Here is a 16329-nt window from a genome sequence, read left to right as displayed (position 1 = left end):
CTGTAGAAGTGGGCATGTGTTCTAGGTTTCTTCCAGAGCACAGAGGTGACAGATTGGGGTGGAATTTGAATATGAGTCTATGAAAGATGAATGAGAGCCATACTGTAAAGGGACTTAATCTCTAGGCCAATGAGTTTCTATTTTATCCTGTGAGAAATGGGAAGCTTCTGAAGGCTTGTTTAGAGAAGGAGGAACCTAGATAGATTTGTGCAATTCACATGAGCATGTCAGCTCCCACCTCTGACATTTAGCATCTGTATTATAGGAGGTACTTTGATTCCTTTGAGCTTCAGTCTCTTTGTTGGTTAAAAAGTAAGGGTTTGGACTAGACAATCTCCAAGGTTCCTTACTCTCTAAATCTGCAATTCTCTCATCTCTGTGAAAGAATGGAGAAGGGAAGGGCAGCTAGGTGACTAGAGCACCAGCCCTGGAATCAGGAGGACCTGAGTTCAAATCCAGTCTCAGTCACTTAATACTTATTTAACTGTGTGATCCTGGGCAAGTCACTTAACCCCATTGCCTTGCAAAAAAACCCCAAAAGATTGGAGAGGGGAGAGACTGGAGGCTAGGAGGCTATGATAGAAGTCCAATTGATGAGAGCCTGAACAAGGATGGAAATAAACTGATTGAGTATGGCAGAGTGAGGAGTTAAGGATGACTCTGAGGGTGTGAACTTGGATCACCAGGGATGATCATATGGGTAGATGACCTTAGGTAACCTTCTGTGATTTATTTCCCTTCAAGAAACAACAAAGGTCAATTGAATGTTCAATCGTGATTCTGAGAAAGGTAGACTTGAAAGAGGTGGTGGTAAGGGAAGACTTCTTGGAATAGAAGAAAGAGTAGAATAAGAAAAGGAGAAGGAAGTGGACTCAGAGGTTCACAGAAAGGACCTGGAGAGTGAGAGAAGATGAAAGTAAGAGAGTAGCACGAGCAAAAGCTTGAAAGCATATTGGGAGAGGGTGGGGAGAGACTCAGCCCAGCCTTGTTTCTCTGTTTAATCATGAAAACACTTCTGTCTTCATTGTAAACACACCTTGTACACACACCTGGCTTGTATACAACACATCCTCATCCTCCCCTCCCCTTGTGCAATGCCTTCTATTGGGTTTGCCCAGCTGACAATTGTTGAACCTACATAATGGACCCCAAGACATTGTTGGAGGTGAGGAGGGTAGTGATGATAAAAAGATCTCTTCTAATTCTGTCTGAGCACCACCCTTATTATTATTCTCAATCTAGTATAATGGATTGGGAGTCAAGAGACCATTACCACTACCTTGCTGTATGACCTTCTTCTTTTGGGGTCCCAGTTTCCACCTCTGTAAAATAGAAAGAATGATGTCTGCCCAGTCAGCCTTACAACATTGAGAAATCAAAATGCCACCATGTTCAGTAGCACTTTGTTGGTACAGGGGCATGGTGAATTTGAACAAGACCTTGAAGGCAAGATTGAGCCTGGCTTATAGGACCCAGGGCCCAACCTGACTACAGCTGGTGTGTGTCCCCCTCCCCAGGTGTCAGGTGGTATTTGAAGGCTGTAAATTTGGATTGCTTAGATGGTAAAGAGTTGGAAGGAATGAGATGGGTGTGAGGGGCACCCACGGCCTCACGGCCCAGGTGGGATTGTAGTAGAAATGAGGGTGAGTCATAAAGAATGAGTCAAGACTTCTCCCACCCATTCCTGCAGAGCTATTGCAGAACTCAGTGGGTCAGAACTTCAGAAATGAAGGAGAGAAAAAAGAGACAACAGCAGAAAAAGGAAGTACAGTCTGGACTAGGTGACTTTTAAAGTGACTTCTTACTCCAAGATTATAGGATTTTCTAGGATGGGGGGCAGAGAGATGAAAGAGATAGAAACCAGAGACACTGGTACAAAAACCTTGAGAGAGAGAGAGAGAGAGAGAGAGAGAGAGAGAGAGAGAGAGAGAAGGAGCAACTGAACTGGCTTGCATGCTACTAAAGTCCTTTCCAACTGATTTGGAGAGATCTAGAGATTCAGAGATGGGGAGAGGCAGGATAAGATAAAGAAGTGCTGTAGAGGAGGAGATAGAGACAGAGGACTGAAGGAGGGTGGAAAGTCAACTCGGAGCTGATGCAGCCTGCACGTGGCTAGCTTCCCTTTGGGCTGGGCTGGGTTGGGCCATCAAGTGCGTGAGGAGCTGGGATGGGTAGGAGGGAGGGGAGAAGGTTGGCAGCGTGTCCAGCACCAGGCCCCCAGGGCTGTGGGCTGCGGGCACATCGCCCAGCTCCCTGAACAGGCTGAGCTGCTGCGACTGCAGTCAGCATCAATCACCCTCCCCGCCAGTGGGAGAACGAGTGAACGGGGAGCAAGCGGGGGTGTCTGAGAGCTAAGCCTGCTTGCAGAGGGAGCTCCCCCTCTCCACCCTTGAGTGGGGCAGCCCCCAGCCCTGGAGGAGAACTGAGCCAAGATGTATTTCCCCTCCCTTCGCAGGATGGGGATGACCCAGCCCCAGGTAGGAATGATGGCCCAGCTTGGGAGGTAACTTGCTGTGAGTAAGCAAATGGGATCCCCTGTGGGCCTGCAGACCTCTGAAGGGAGCATGATGGGAGGTTGGAGTTTTTGACTGTGGGGGAAGGGGAAAGAATTTTGCCTTTATTTTTTTCTGTCCTTTGCTATCGCTTTCTGTCACCCATTCACTCTTGGCTATCTCTCGGGTTGGAATTGCTGAAGGTGGGGAGGATTGGACAAAGTCCTTACTCTTCTGATGGAACCTGGGGCCTAGAATGAAACCTGGCTGGGTGCTGTGTTCCCTGGTACGTGTCCCTCTGGACCTTTCCTTCTTACAAAATGTTCAGAAACTCAAGAGTAATTTGACTTCTAAGTCCTAAGAGTTTTATTTGTGTTGAACCCAATAGATCTGCAGGCCTAAGCCTTTCCAGGATCCCTTCCCCTTCTTTCTTTGGGTCTATCTCCTTTTTTAGTTTCCTCCTTCCTTCCTTTCGACTTCAGTTTCTAGACTATGACTTTCTGTTCTAACCATCCTGGGTCTTGTCTTGGTTCCTCTCTGGTTGGCATTGGTCCTAGTGCTTGGTGGGGGAAGTGGTATGGTTAGGGACCCCGCATGGGATGTCAGGGGGCAAAATAAAGAGGATTGATGTAGTTCCTAAAGTGGTAGAAACCATGTGGAAAGAATACTGGAGTTGGAATTGGTAGTCTAGGATTTCAATTCTTGTTCTGATGAGGCTGGATGAAATAATCATTAAGTTCTGGCATGCAGTAATTTTGCCATTCAGGCTTTCCCAGTCAGGTTTTTCTTAACCAGTCTGTTTTCCTTGCAAGGACCTCAGACTCTGCCCTTAGCACTTCCTCACCATATGGCATCTTTGGGTTCAGTCTCAGGTTTGCTTGATCCAGTTCTTGTTCTCTCTTTGGGGAAAAGACGAGGGCTTCTGGGATAGACAAATTCTCCCATAGCCTCCTGGATTTCATGTTGTGTTGAGTCAGCTTTCCCCACCCAGAAATGTCCCCCCCACAAAAGAGTTTGGTGGTGGGGCCTAAAGAGGTCAAGGGTAGTTCCCCCAGAGGAGGCCAGTGGAAGAGCTCAGTGTCCTTAGCCCTGAGGCAGAGATAACAGAGGAGGCTGTGTGCCCATGGCCAGATGGAGCCTGCACTAGAGCCAGTGTGTGCCAACCTCCTCCCCATGGACACTATGGGCCCTGGGAATAGATGGGTGCTGCATGGTGCCCAAATCCAACCCTGAGCCTTTTTGCCTGGCAGACTTAAGTCTACCAGATGCTGAAGTATCATCCCTGGTATTCATAGAACTCGTTAAATTTTTTTCAAGATTCCCATTCAGTGTCTTCAGACACCCTTATGAGACTGGCAGTGTAAGAAGGATTGTCCCCATTTTACAAAAGAAGAAATTGAGACGACCCCCCCAGTCTAAATTTCTTTCAAAATATCAAGACTTAAATAATAATATTAAGCCACATTTCTGTAGAATTCTGTTTACAGAGCTCTTTTCTATCAGATGAAGAAACAGAGATTCTGAGAGTTATGTGATTTGTATTGGGACATCTAAGTGTTGTGTAGAAAGAGCTGGATTTGGAAGAAGACCTGAGTTTGAATTCTACCTCTATTTGTGTGACCCTGAGCAAGTCACCTAACTTCTGAACCTTAGTTTCTTCATTTGTAAAATGAGGATAATAATAATAATAGCTCCTATATCACAGAATTATTGTGAGGCTCAAATAAAATATGCAATTTATAAACCTTTTATATATGTAGCTTATTATTATTGATAGAGATATAAAGGTGGGAGGTTGGCTATGTAACTATTATATTATTGTATTATATACAATACTTATGATGGTCACTATTGTGATATATATGAGATATTAGGGCAACAGATAATGTATTTGACTCTCAGCTCTGCTGCTTTTTACTCCCTGAGTGTCTTTCTTACTTTTCTCTGGGTCTAGGAAATTTATGGAATGAGAGAGGTAGCTGATATTTCTAAGGTCCTTAGCTACATGGTCTCCAGACCCATATATGAGACTTTTTGCTCAACCATACCCTTATATACAACAGTGGCCTACTATATGTCTGTGTTGCTTCTCTGTACTGACCAGAAGGGCTAGCATGTGGGGGTAACATTACTGCAAGCCTTAAAATGATGAATGGCATAAGGTCCCCTCCTAGACAATAATGGGGAACATTTGCAGGGGAGTAGGGAGAAAGCATCTCTCTTCAGTCAACAAGCATTTATAAATGTTCTCTGAGAAGTTAGAAGATTATAAATCCATCTATACACTCATGTAGAAAGCTCTTTACAAACTTTCAGTTCTATCTATGTAAATGCTAGCTATAATTAGCTCACATTTCAGGCTACAAAGACAAAAATGAAATCATCCCTGTTCTGACACTTCCTATCAGGTATGACAACATGTCCTCATGTATATACAAGCATTTATTCAATAAATACATATAAAAATTTAACTTAATTTAAAAAATAAAATAGAAAGGGAGAGGGGGATCAGGGAAACCTTCCTATAGAAGATGAAGCTTGAGCTCTGGGTCCTGAAGGAAGAAACAAGAGGGGTGGGGGGATTCTGTGACATAAAAGTGAAGGAACTACATTTTAGAAATGGAGAATGGGATAGTGCAAAGACATGGAAGTGGAAAATATGGTGATGTGGATAAGGAAGAGAAGGAAAGTTTATTTGACTTTCTTTGGTTGGAGGCAGATTATAAAAGACTTAAAAAGACAAACAGAGAAGCTTTATTTTATCCTGGAGACAATAGGGAACCAGAGCAATTTATTGAGTAGAGGACTGACATGGTCTGACATATACTTCATTCTGTCAACTGCGTGGGTTGGTTTGGAACAGAAAGGAAGGCCATTGTAACAATCTAAGTGAGATATTCCAGTATCTTCTCCTGATTATGGATCTAGACAAAAGAGCACTGAATATAGAGTAAGAGTGAGAAATGACTTATCCAAAGTCACCCAGTGAGTTCTTAGAGGAGGCACGATTGAACTCTGGTATACTGTGTTGGGACATCTATTAAACGTCTTTTAAGTTCAGAGCTTTCTCCATCAGCCTCTGCTGTTGCCCTATGCCATACCACATGGCCAATGCAGCATCTTGTCATGAAAGCAGTGACCTTGAATTAGGGTTTCTTTCTCAGTTTAGCTATTCACTAAATGTTCTACTCTGAGCAAATCTTTTTTCTAACTGGGCTGCAGTTTACTCATTTTAAAAAAGGAATAATGATTGCACCATCTAATATTAGAGAACTGTCAAGAAGAGCAAAGAGGATTACATATATAAAACACAAAGGGAACTATTATTTTTAAATAAACATTTTTGGTATCTCTTCATTTTTTTAAATAACACCCATATTTTCCAATACATACCACCACTCTCTCCTAGACAGCTATCCCTCAAAACAAAGAATATAAATAAGAAAAAAAAAACAAGTAGAGTTCAACACATTTACCCAAAACATTGAAAAAGACTGCTATTACTGACTGTAGTGTTCCACGTCATAGTTCCCCTCTGCTGTCCCATCCTCCTACCAGGGAGGCTCTTTGGAGCTAAGCTTGATCATTATTATTTTTCAGCATTTAGTTTCAGTTGTGATTTTGTTGTCCTTTCCATTTATCTTGTAGTCATTGTGTACGTTATTGTCCTGGCTGCTTACTTCACCCTGCATCAGTTCTTATAAGTCTTCCTGTGTTCTTTTATAGATAGCATTTCTCATAGTAAAGTAATATTCTATTACATTCATGCACAACAATGGTTTACCTTGTCTTTAGTCCTAGGATGTCTACTTCCCCACCCCCTCCCCGGCTCCCCTCTCCCCCTTAGTTCTTTGCTACTTTGAAATATTCTATTATAAGTATTTTGGTGAATATGGGATCTTTCTTTTTTATCTTTTACCTCCTTGAGGCATATGTCCAGCAATGAATGGAATATCTGGGTTAAAAGATATGGACATTTTAATCATTTTCTGAGAATATTTTCAAATTGCTTTCCTGAATGGTTGAACCAATTCATAGTTCTACCAAGTGTATAATAGCAGATTTTCCATGTCCCCTCCAACTCTGACTACTCTTCTCTTTTTTCCATCTTGGCCAATTTTCTGGGTTTCAGAGGAAACTTCAGACTTATTTTTATTTGGAATGTGGACTATTATCATTTGTACTGATCATACAAGCTTTGCAGGGGTAGCTAAGTGAAGCAGTGGATAGAATGTTGATCCTGGAGTCAGGAAGATGCTTCTGAGTTCAAATCTAGGCTCAAACACATACCAGCTATGTGACCCTAGTCAAGTCACTTAACCATGTCTGCTTCAGATTCCTCATCTGTACAATGAGCTGAAGAAGCTTTGCTAAGAAAAATCCCAAATAGGGTCACAAAGCATCAGTTGTGAATGAAAAATGTTAAGCAACAACAATTCTTTTCAGGGGTTAGTGCTGGGTTTAATTGGAAGAGGCAAAGATGAAGAACAGTTGATCCTATATTCAGGGAGTTCAAAGTCTGAAAAATATTTCATTAATGATTGAAGTCACTTTTTTGCTGTGGAGTGGAGAGACTATGGCTTATTTAGGTTATTGAGGCCATTTTTGTGAACAGGAGATTGCAAGCAGTTTGAGGGCAAGGATTGATATTTTTGGTGCCTAGAATATATAGCTCAATAGATGCTTATTGAATTAATGTATATGAATTTTTTCCATGCTGCCAAGAGCTGGAATTAGACAAGATATGGGAGATTGGGTAGCTTGGATGCTAGGAATTATTTAAATATTACTAAAAATTTTTTTGAGTGACTTCAAACATTTTTTTCCCAATTACATGCAAAGATAGTTGTCAACATTCATCCTTTTGCAAGTTTTTGAGTTTCACATTTTTCTACCATCCTTCATTTCAGCTCTCCTCCCATGACAGCAAACAATCTGATATAAATTGTACATGTACATTCTTGTTTAACATGTCTTCCATATTAGACATGTCGTGAAAGAAGAATCAGAACTAAGGGAAGAGGAAATATGAGAATGAAAGAAAAACCATAAAAGAAGTTGTAAAAAGTGAATATAATATGCTTTGCTCTGCATTCAGAATACATAGTTTTTTCTTTGGATGTGGATGGCATTTTCCTTTACAGGTCTCTCAGGGATTTGTCTTTGATCACTGAACTGCTAAGAGGAGCTGCATCCATCATCACTGATCATCTCATAATGTTGCTGTTACTGTGAACAAAGTTCGCCAGATTCTGCTCTTCACTCAGCATCAGTTCATGCAAGTCTTTCTATGCTTTTCTGAAGTCAGGCCACTCATGCTTTCTTTCTTTCTTTTTTGGTTTTTGTAAGGCAAATGGGGTTAAGTGGCTTACCCAAGGCCACACAGCTAGGTAATTCATAAGTGTCTGAGGCTGGATTTGAACCCATGTCCTCCTGACTCCAGGGCCAGTGCTCTATCCACTGCACCACCTAGCTGCCCCACTCATTTCTTACAGTACAATAGAAATCATTGATATTCATATATTATAGCTTGTTCAGCCATTCCCCAATTGATGGACATTCCCTCAATTTCAATTCTTTACCACTACAAAAAGAGCAACTATAAATATTTTTGTAGATATGGATCTTTTCCTCTTTTTTGTGATCTCTTTGTGATACAGACCTAGTAGTAGTAGTATTCCTGAATCAGAGAATATGTACAGTTCTATTGCCCTTTGGGCATAGTTCCAAATTGCTCTCCAGAATGGTTGGATTGGTTCACAACTCCACCAACAGCACATTATTGTCCCCAGTTTTCCCACATCCCTCCAACATTGATCTTTTTCCTTTTTTTTTGTCATTTTAATCAATCTGATAGGAGTCAGAAGGTACCTCAGAGTTGTTTGAATTTGCATTTCTCTGATCAATAATGATTTGGAGAATTTTTTTCATATGACTATAGTTTTAATTTTTTCATTTGAAAACTGCCTGTTCATATCCTTATACCATTTATCAATTGGAGAATGACTTGTATTCTTATAAATTTGACTCAGTTCTCTATATATTTTAGAAATGAGTCCTTTATCAGAAATACTAGTTGCTGTGCAAATCTTTTCCATCTTTCTGCCTTTCTTCTCATCTTGGTTGCTTTGTTTTCATTTGTGCAAAAACACAAATGTAGTTGAAATTATCCATTTTGCATTCATTATGTTCTCTATCTCTTCTTTAGTCATAAACTTCTTCCCATTCCATAGATATGACAGATAAAGTACTCCTTGTTCACCTAATTGTCTTACAATATCATCCTTAATGTATAAATCCTGTACCTGTTTCAATCTTATCTTGGTATGGGGCATGAGATATTGCTCTATGCCTGCCTAGTTTCTGCCATATTATTTTCCAATTTCCCAGAAGTTTTGGTCAAATAGTGTGTTCCTTATCCCAGAAGCTAGTCTTTGAGTTTATCAAATAGTAGATTACATAGTCATTTAGTACTATTTTTTTGTTGTTTGTTTTTATTTTTTTTGCAAGGCAATGGGTATTAAATGTGTCTGAAGTCAGATTGATAAGAGTGCTCTAGGACTGATGCTCTATCCATTGCAGCACTTTTCTGCCCCTACTGTACCTAATCTATCTGTTCCACCGATCTCCTTCTCCATTTCTTATCCAGGTCCAGACAGATTTGATGACTGTCACTTTATAATATAGTTTTAGGTCTGGTTCAACTAGGTCACTTTCCTTTGCATTTTTTTCATTAATTGGGTAGTCTGAATCTGAGATTTATCCCATAATTTATATAATTCTAAACTTTTACCAGAGATATTTGAGGGGTTTTTTTTCAGCCCCCTGCTAATCTAGTTTTTTTTTGTTGTTTTTTTTTTTGCTTACAGTGAAATACAAAAAAGTAGTCACAGGTTAGCTAGGGGTTCTAGGTCTCCAACTTGTCTTATGTTGAAGATTCTAGGTCAGAGGGTTGTTGCTGACCAAGAGTTCCATATTATGAGGTTATGCTTAAATGGAGACTTCAGGTCATTAGATAATGAATAAAAAGTTTGTCTTTTATCCAGTTGAACTAACAATTCTTAATTACTTATATGCCCATCTAAAGGGTGTTCTGTTATAATTCACTTGCCATTTAAGGAATATTTGTGTGCATGGGGAAGGGAAGGGTGGTCATATCAGAGAACATGTCCTTCTTTCACTGAATGTGAGGGTATCCCATAACAGGATAGTGTAAAATGTTGTTGGATCAGTATGTGTGTCTCACCCCCAGTCCCTTAGAGAATTGAGGGTCAGCAAAAAGTGGGGAGTCACTTTTGTCCCTGTGAAAAATAAGCAACTCAGAATGAGAATGAACCTGAAAGCAGACCTTAGAGTGAAGGCTATTCTAGGATGAGCCTGAGGGAAAGAGATTTTATTTGGGCTGGTGGGTGCAAGTTTAGAACTTGGGGAGTCCAGAGATGAACATAGGGGTCAAATCTAGTAGTATAGAGTTACTGTATGCCCTTTCCTGCCATGCCACTTAGGATCTGTGAGAGTCAGCAGATATAACCAAATAGCACTGTTGAGTTAATCTATCTCTTTACCTAATATTACTGTCCTTTTCTAGTATCACCACCTCCCCTCTCTAACCCCCTCTCCCTGTTATCTATCTGCTCCGCTTCCAGTACAGAACTGTAACTAGTAACTGTGTCAAATTCAGTTGATTGGAGGGCCAGGTGGGGAGACCTTGGGAAGACTAAGGATTGGTCTATATTTTAAGGACAGCAGTGACGAGACCACTTCTTGTACTTATGGGGTACAGTCACATTCAGGGAAGGATGGCCCATCTGTTTCCCAGAAAGTTAAACCTGTGTCCCTGTTGCATAGCTGGAAAAGGAAGAGAGTATGAAAAGGGAGAAAGGTGAACCTTGGGCCCTGGAGGAGGGGTGCTATGGCTCTGGTATGATGACCAGGGCCATGTGAAGAAGGGGGATGGTTATGCTGTGAATATTGGGGCCCTAATGTGGGGCCCATAGAGGATTCTGAGATACAGGGTTGGCCACTCTCCTTGGGACCCATAGATTGTTGGTAACAAGATGCAGTCCAAATCCTACCTTTTTTTTTTTTTGGCAAGGCAATGGGGTTAAGTGACTTGTCCAAGGTCATACAGCTAGGTAATTATTAAGTGTCTGAGACTAGATTTGAACTTGGGTCCTCCTGACTCCAGGGCCTGTACTCTCTCTGCTGCACCACCTAGCTGCCCCAAATCCTATCTTTTGCAAGAGATCTTTGCTAGTCCCTGGTGGTAGTACCTTCCTCTTGGAGTACTTTAAGTCTCTGCATATCTGGTTTGTGCTGAGTTATTTATGTGTTATTCCTTAGAATGTAAGTTCCATGAGGGCAGCATTTTTACCTTTCATTGTATCCTCAGTGCTTGGCTGAGTTATAAGTCTCAATAAATGTTTGTTGACTGACTGAAGGGATACCTTTGCTGACAAATCCTCTAAATTTTGGTTCCCCGGGACCAAGGAATAAGAATTGCTGACCTTTTACACAATGACTTCATCAGGAAATTTTTACTCGCCAATTAGCAAGAGAATTTTGAGGCCCAGAGGAGGAAAAAAATGACTTGCCCAAGGTCACTCAGTATGTCAGTGACATAGCTGGGAATGATAGAATCCAGGTCCTCTGGAGCTATGGAGATCTTTATTCTTCACCAAAAAGGGGCTGTCCCCTATGGGAGAGCTTTGTCACCAACAAACCAGAAAAGCATCCTGTCTCAGAGGCCTTAGATTAGGAGTCCTGCCTGTAGGGCCAAGGGTCTGTCCTCTGCTAACCTGTTTCTGTGTCTTTCTCTTCCCTTGGTCTTTTTTGTCCCTCCCTGTGACTCTCCATCTGCCTCCATCTGTCTCTTTCCCTCCCTCCATCTGTGACTCCTGCCCTCCCCCCCACCCGTCTATCACCATCATTCCTATGCCTTCTTGTTCCCATCTTGTGCCCTCACTTATGCCTGCCCAGGCTCACTGGTCACCATGACAATGGAGACAGGCCCTGATGCTGAGGTGAAGAAATCACAGGAAGACCCTCCACCCCAACCCCCACAGCAGCTTGAAGCCTCTGCCTCTCAGATCCCTGGCACCGCAGCCCCCACAGGCCCTGCTGGCCATCCTGAGGCCAACTCCAACGAGAAGCAGGGCACCCAACCTGATCTCAGGCAGGCAGAGCAGGTGAGTGTCCTGAGTTGCCAAAGGGGCCTCACTGTAGGCCTGGAGCTGGCCACAGGTCCTTCCAAACCCCATGGCCAGCAGGGATGCTGAGAATACAATTTTCCTGTTCTATGTACCAATGGGATACCAGTTCTCTTCAAGCCTGCCTCCTCTGGCTTAATGAACTATTCCCTGGAAACAGTTCAAATCAGTCTAATTCAATGAAAATAAACTAAATTCCTAGAAGATCAGAGCTGGGAGGAACCTTGGAGATCATTATTTTTCCAAATACAGAAATTGAGATGCAGAAAAATGGAAGGGATTTGATCTGAGGTCATATAAAAGAGTTCATTGATAAGACTGGGACTAATAATAATATCTGATTTCTATAAAAGTTTAAAGTTTTCTATAGCACTTTACATACATTGTCATTTTTACCTCACCACAACCTTGTGAGGTCAGTCCCATAAACATTGTTCTCCCTGTTTATGATTGAATAAACTGAAACTCAGAGAGATTAAATGACTTGTCTATAGTTACACAACTAGTGTCCAAGGACAATCAGGTGAACTGTATTCTGGTTCAGAAATCTTTAAAAGAATCAAATGTCAGAGCCTGAAGGAGCCTTAGAGTTCTAATTGGGATTAAGTGCAACTCCCTCCTTTTACAGAAAAAGAAACTGAGGTTCATAGGAGGAAAGGTCATGAAGACAGAATCTGGGTTTCCTGTCTCCAAGGCCATTTTTCTCTTGTTGCACACTCAGAAGAAATTCTACCAATTTAGTTCTTCAGGTCCATGTATTATCCAACCTAATTTTACCAAGAGTCAGGAAAATGCATGGATCGCCATCCTTCAGGTGCTGATATTTACTTAAGGGAAGAGATTCTGAACCTGGGAACCAAAAGGTCTTAGAAATATAGTTTGATAACTGTGTCTCAGTATAATTGGTTTCCTTTGTAATTCTAAGTGTTATATTTTATATGTTCATATAAACATATGGACAGAGTCCATAGTCTTCCCTGGAATATCAAAGGATCCATGATAGCAAAGGAAGTTGAGAATCCCTAGACTAAGAAGATAAAACTGTTATTAGAAGCCACATTAGAAGCCAGTTGAAGCCTTAGCTCAAACTCTATGGATCTCCCCCAGGTATTAGACTTTAACCAAAAGATCCCAAAGTAAGGGCTTTCCACCCCAGGTATGCTACCCAGGTAGTATTAGCACATGTTTTTAATTCTCTGTGTTTTCCTTTCTAAAAACTATAATTCATAGAAGAATCCTTAAAGTTTGGACTGAAATCTTGAGTGGGGAAAAGGATCCCTAAGAGCAGCGATCCCTTTTGCAGCATTTCTGTGTGATAGTTTGGGCTTGGAGATGTTCTGTGATAGGAAATTCACTATCTCCTGAGAACACCTAAACCCTATCATTAGACAGCTAAGGTTTGGAACATTCTTCCATATAGCTGAACTGAAACCCAGGTCCTTTGAAACTGCTCCTTTTCTCCCCTAATATGTTAAGTCTGCCCTCTGAAACTAAGCAGGACTAGTCTAGAGAAGAGATTTAATGGGGACATGCTGGCTGTCTTCTACCATAAACAACTAGGAGTGTAGAAGATGAATCAGGTGTGTTCAGTTTGGCTCTAGAGGGCAAAGTGGGAAAGTTCCAGGCCCAGATTTTTAGCCCCATACAAGGGGGCTCAAACTCAGAGCAATGAGGCAGACTGCCCCATGAGGTGTTTGGGAGCCTGAGCTTCAAAAGGTGACTAAAGATCACTGGTGAAGGAAAGCTATGGAAGAATTGCTCTGGGTATCGCTCAGGACCATCCCAAAGGTCCTCTTTCTACTCAAAGATCCTGTGAGTCTCTGATTCTGTGAAAGTTTTAGCCTTTTCCCTTCAGATATGTAATTGCTTAAATTCATCCTGTTGTCTTGTTACTACAGTGTTCTGTGTTTGAGTGGAGCCAGAGATGAGCAAAAGACTCTTGCCTTCCCAGAGTTTACAGCCTAATGAGAGGGCTGGCTCCTGTTTCTCTAGTGCTCTGTTTGCCAAGTGCTTTCATTTCAGTAGTCCTGGGAGGGAGTTAGAACTGGAATTTTTAATCACCATTTTATAGAGATAGGAATAGAAGTCTGGGAAGGTAATAGATTTGCTTAGGATCTTAGATCATCTGAGGAGTTGGTAAAAAACCTAGAGTTTCTGACTCCCAGCCCATGGTTTATCTTCCCATCAATTAATTAATCAAGGGGCATTTATTAAGCATATACCACATCCCTTGAACTGTGCTAATGTGCTGGTCATACAAAGTCAAAAATGTAACCTTTTTTGCTCTCAAGTAGCTTACTTTCTCTCAGAGAGACAATAAAACTCTTTTCCCCAAGGTCTTAAGAGGCTATGATAACAAGCCCTTTGTGTTGCTGCTGATCTGCAGGGCCTCGACATGGAGGAAAAGGATTATGTTGAGACCGATGGCCTCTCGGACAGGACAACTCCCAGCAAGACCCAGAAATCTCCCCAGAAGATTGCCAAGAAATTCAAGAGTGCCATTTGCCGTGTGACCCTGCTGGATGCCTCAGAATATGAGTGTGAGGTGGAGGTAGGACCAGAAGATATTAGGTTGGGCCTTGGACCCACGGGAGGGAAAATCAGTTGGAGCTGGAAGGCATCTTTAGAGATCATCTCATCCAACCTCCTCATTGTACAGATGAGGAGACTGAGGCCCAGAGAGGGAGAAAGGAAAGGATTTAACATTTACTAACCCCTTCTCTGTGCTAGGCAACTGATTCTCCCAACAGCCTTGGGAAGTAGGTGTTTTTAATTCCCATTTTATAGTTTGAGGAAGTTGAGGCAGATAGAGGTGAAGTAACTTAACCAGGGTCTCATTGCTAGTGTCAGGCTGGATTTGAATTCAGGTTTTCCTGACTTCAGACTGAGTACTTTATCCTTTGTGTCACCTAGAGGAAAGTGAGGCCATTTTCCTCTTTTCTATCATTTCCAAAGGAGGAAGGTAGAGTTTTGCCCTTCTAGAGTATGTAGGCTTCCAACTGGATGAGCCCTAGAGGGACTTTGTTGGGGAACTAGGAATATTCCTGGGAGCCTGGGCTGGGTGAAGATCATGAGGAGGAGGCCCCTCTGGTGCTATTGTTTGTCCTTAAGACCACTCAGGATTTGGGTTTGAAGTGGGGGGAGGGTGACTATTATCTCTTATACATGAGCAGGACATTCAGTGTCATCATACTGCTCATCCCTGTGGCTCAGGTTTGAACTCATTGGCAGCAGCCCATGCCCAGGGGACTCTGAAAATAGCTGCCCCCACCTACCACCTGGGTGCCCTACTTTGTCGACTCCCTGACACCATTTGCATCTTGATCCACAGAAACATGGCCGAGGGCAGGTCCTTTTCGACTTGGTCTGTGAACACCTCAACCTTCTGGAGAAGGACTACTTTGGCTTGACCTTCTGTGATCCAGACAGCCAGAAGGTACTGGAATTAAGGGCCAGTCCTAGGGAACTTCCTGATTCCTTGAGGTCTCCCCATCCTCTCCCTCCTCTGGTTGCCCCTCACCCTTTCTCCTTCATTTCCATTCCTCAAATACCTCATTCATTCATTCATTCATTCACTCACTCAACAAACATTTCTGGAGTGCCCACTAAATGTAGAACCCTGTCTTTCGCTCTTGCTGGAAAATGGGAAGAGAGAATAGATGACACAGATCTGTTCTCTGATCTCACTGAGCTTTGGGGATGGGGGCGGTAGGGCAACTTGAGAGAGATAAGACAGACAAAGAGATCTATTATACACAATCAAGCATGATAAAGGAGGCCTAAGGAACTCTGGAGCTAAAAAAGGAGGGGAGATCACTTTCAGCTGGGGTGGGGGGGAGACTCCAAAAAAGCTAAAGAAGAGGGTAGTCATTTGATAGTAGGGAGGATCAGGGTCTAGATGCCTTCTGGGGGTTAGAGTGTTGTTCAGTGTTGAAGGGTAGGTGGGGTACAGGAGGAGGAAGGGAAGGTGATATGTTTCATATAGACTCATCCAACATTTCTAATGATCACAGACCTTCCTCTCTTCTTTCAGATTTCTGCCCAGCTCAGTTAATAAGAAAACTTTTCTAGGTTTACTACCCAGTATTGTCTTTCACAAACTCTCTGTTCTAGCCAAACTGGACTTTGTGCTGTTCCTCATACTTCACATTTCATCTCCAATCTCTGGAATTCACTTTCTCCTCCAAGTGCCACCTCCCACTGGAAGGAGGTCTTTCTCAATTCCCCCAGCTTCTGGTCCCTCCCCAGCTTCTGGTCCCTCCCCACCCTCCCCCATTGTATTCATTTAAAAAAAATATCTTATATAAACTTCTGGATTCATCTTGTCCTGCAGTATAAAATGTACACTCCTGAGGGGCAAGGATCCTTTCATTTTTGTACTTGGCATAATGCCTAGTACTTAGTATTTAATAAATGCTTATTGATTGATTCTTGGAAAGGTGGCATTTGAATTGGGCTTTAAAGAGTAGGTAGAATTCAGCTAGTAAAAGGGTATATAGGAAACAACTGGAGCAAAGATCAGAGAGGTATTTTTTTTAATATAGCCATTACGTATATTCTAGTTCTTTAATTTATGTAATAAATGGCTTGTGAATACTTAGTTTAGAGTGATTAAAATGGTTTTTTTA

At 42.0% G+C, this 16329-nt stretch overlaps 1 protein-coding gene across 8 annotated transcripts in view; it reads left to right on the top strand.

Annotated features, from left to right (window-relative positions):
* EPB41L1 (erythrocyte membrane protein band 4.1 like 1) overlaps window positions 1-16329 on the top strand; it is a 111175-nt gene that overhangs the window by 40311 nt on the left and 54535 nt on the right. For 6 of the 8 annotated variants that reach the window (XM_074212041.1, XM_074212040.1, XM_074212037.1 and 3 more), the window contains exons 2-4: window positions 11472-11680; window positions 14088-14252; window positions 15033-15137. In XM_074212041.1, coding sequence (XP_074068142.1) covers window positions 11486-11680; window positions 14088-14252; window positions 15033-15137 — 465 coding nt within the window. In that variant the 5' untranslated portion in view covers window positions 11472-11485. Of the gene's footprint in view, window positions 1-2189; window positions 2478-11471; window positions 11681-14087; window positions 14253-15032; window positions 15138-16329 lie in introns of those variants that run through there. The other 2 variants (XM_074212038.1, XM_074212042.1) reach the window with 2 other exon arrangements.

This window comes from Macrotis lagotis, chromosome 1 (genome assembly GCF_037893015.1).
Source record: "Macrotis lagotis isolate mMagLag1 chromosome 1, bilby.v1.9.chrom.fasta, whole genome shotgun sequence".
In the NCBI taxonomy this organism is placed as follows: Eukaryota; Metazoa; Chordata; class Mammalia; order Peramelemorphia; family Peramelidae; genus Macrotis; species Macrotis lagotis.
This window is presented reverse-complemented; position numbering and strand designations above follow the sequence as displayed.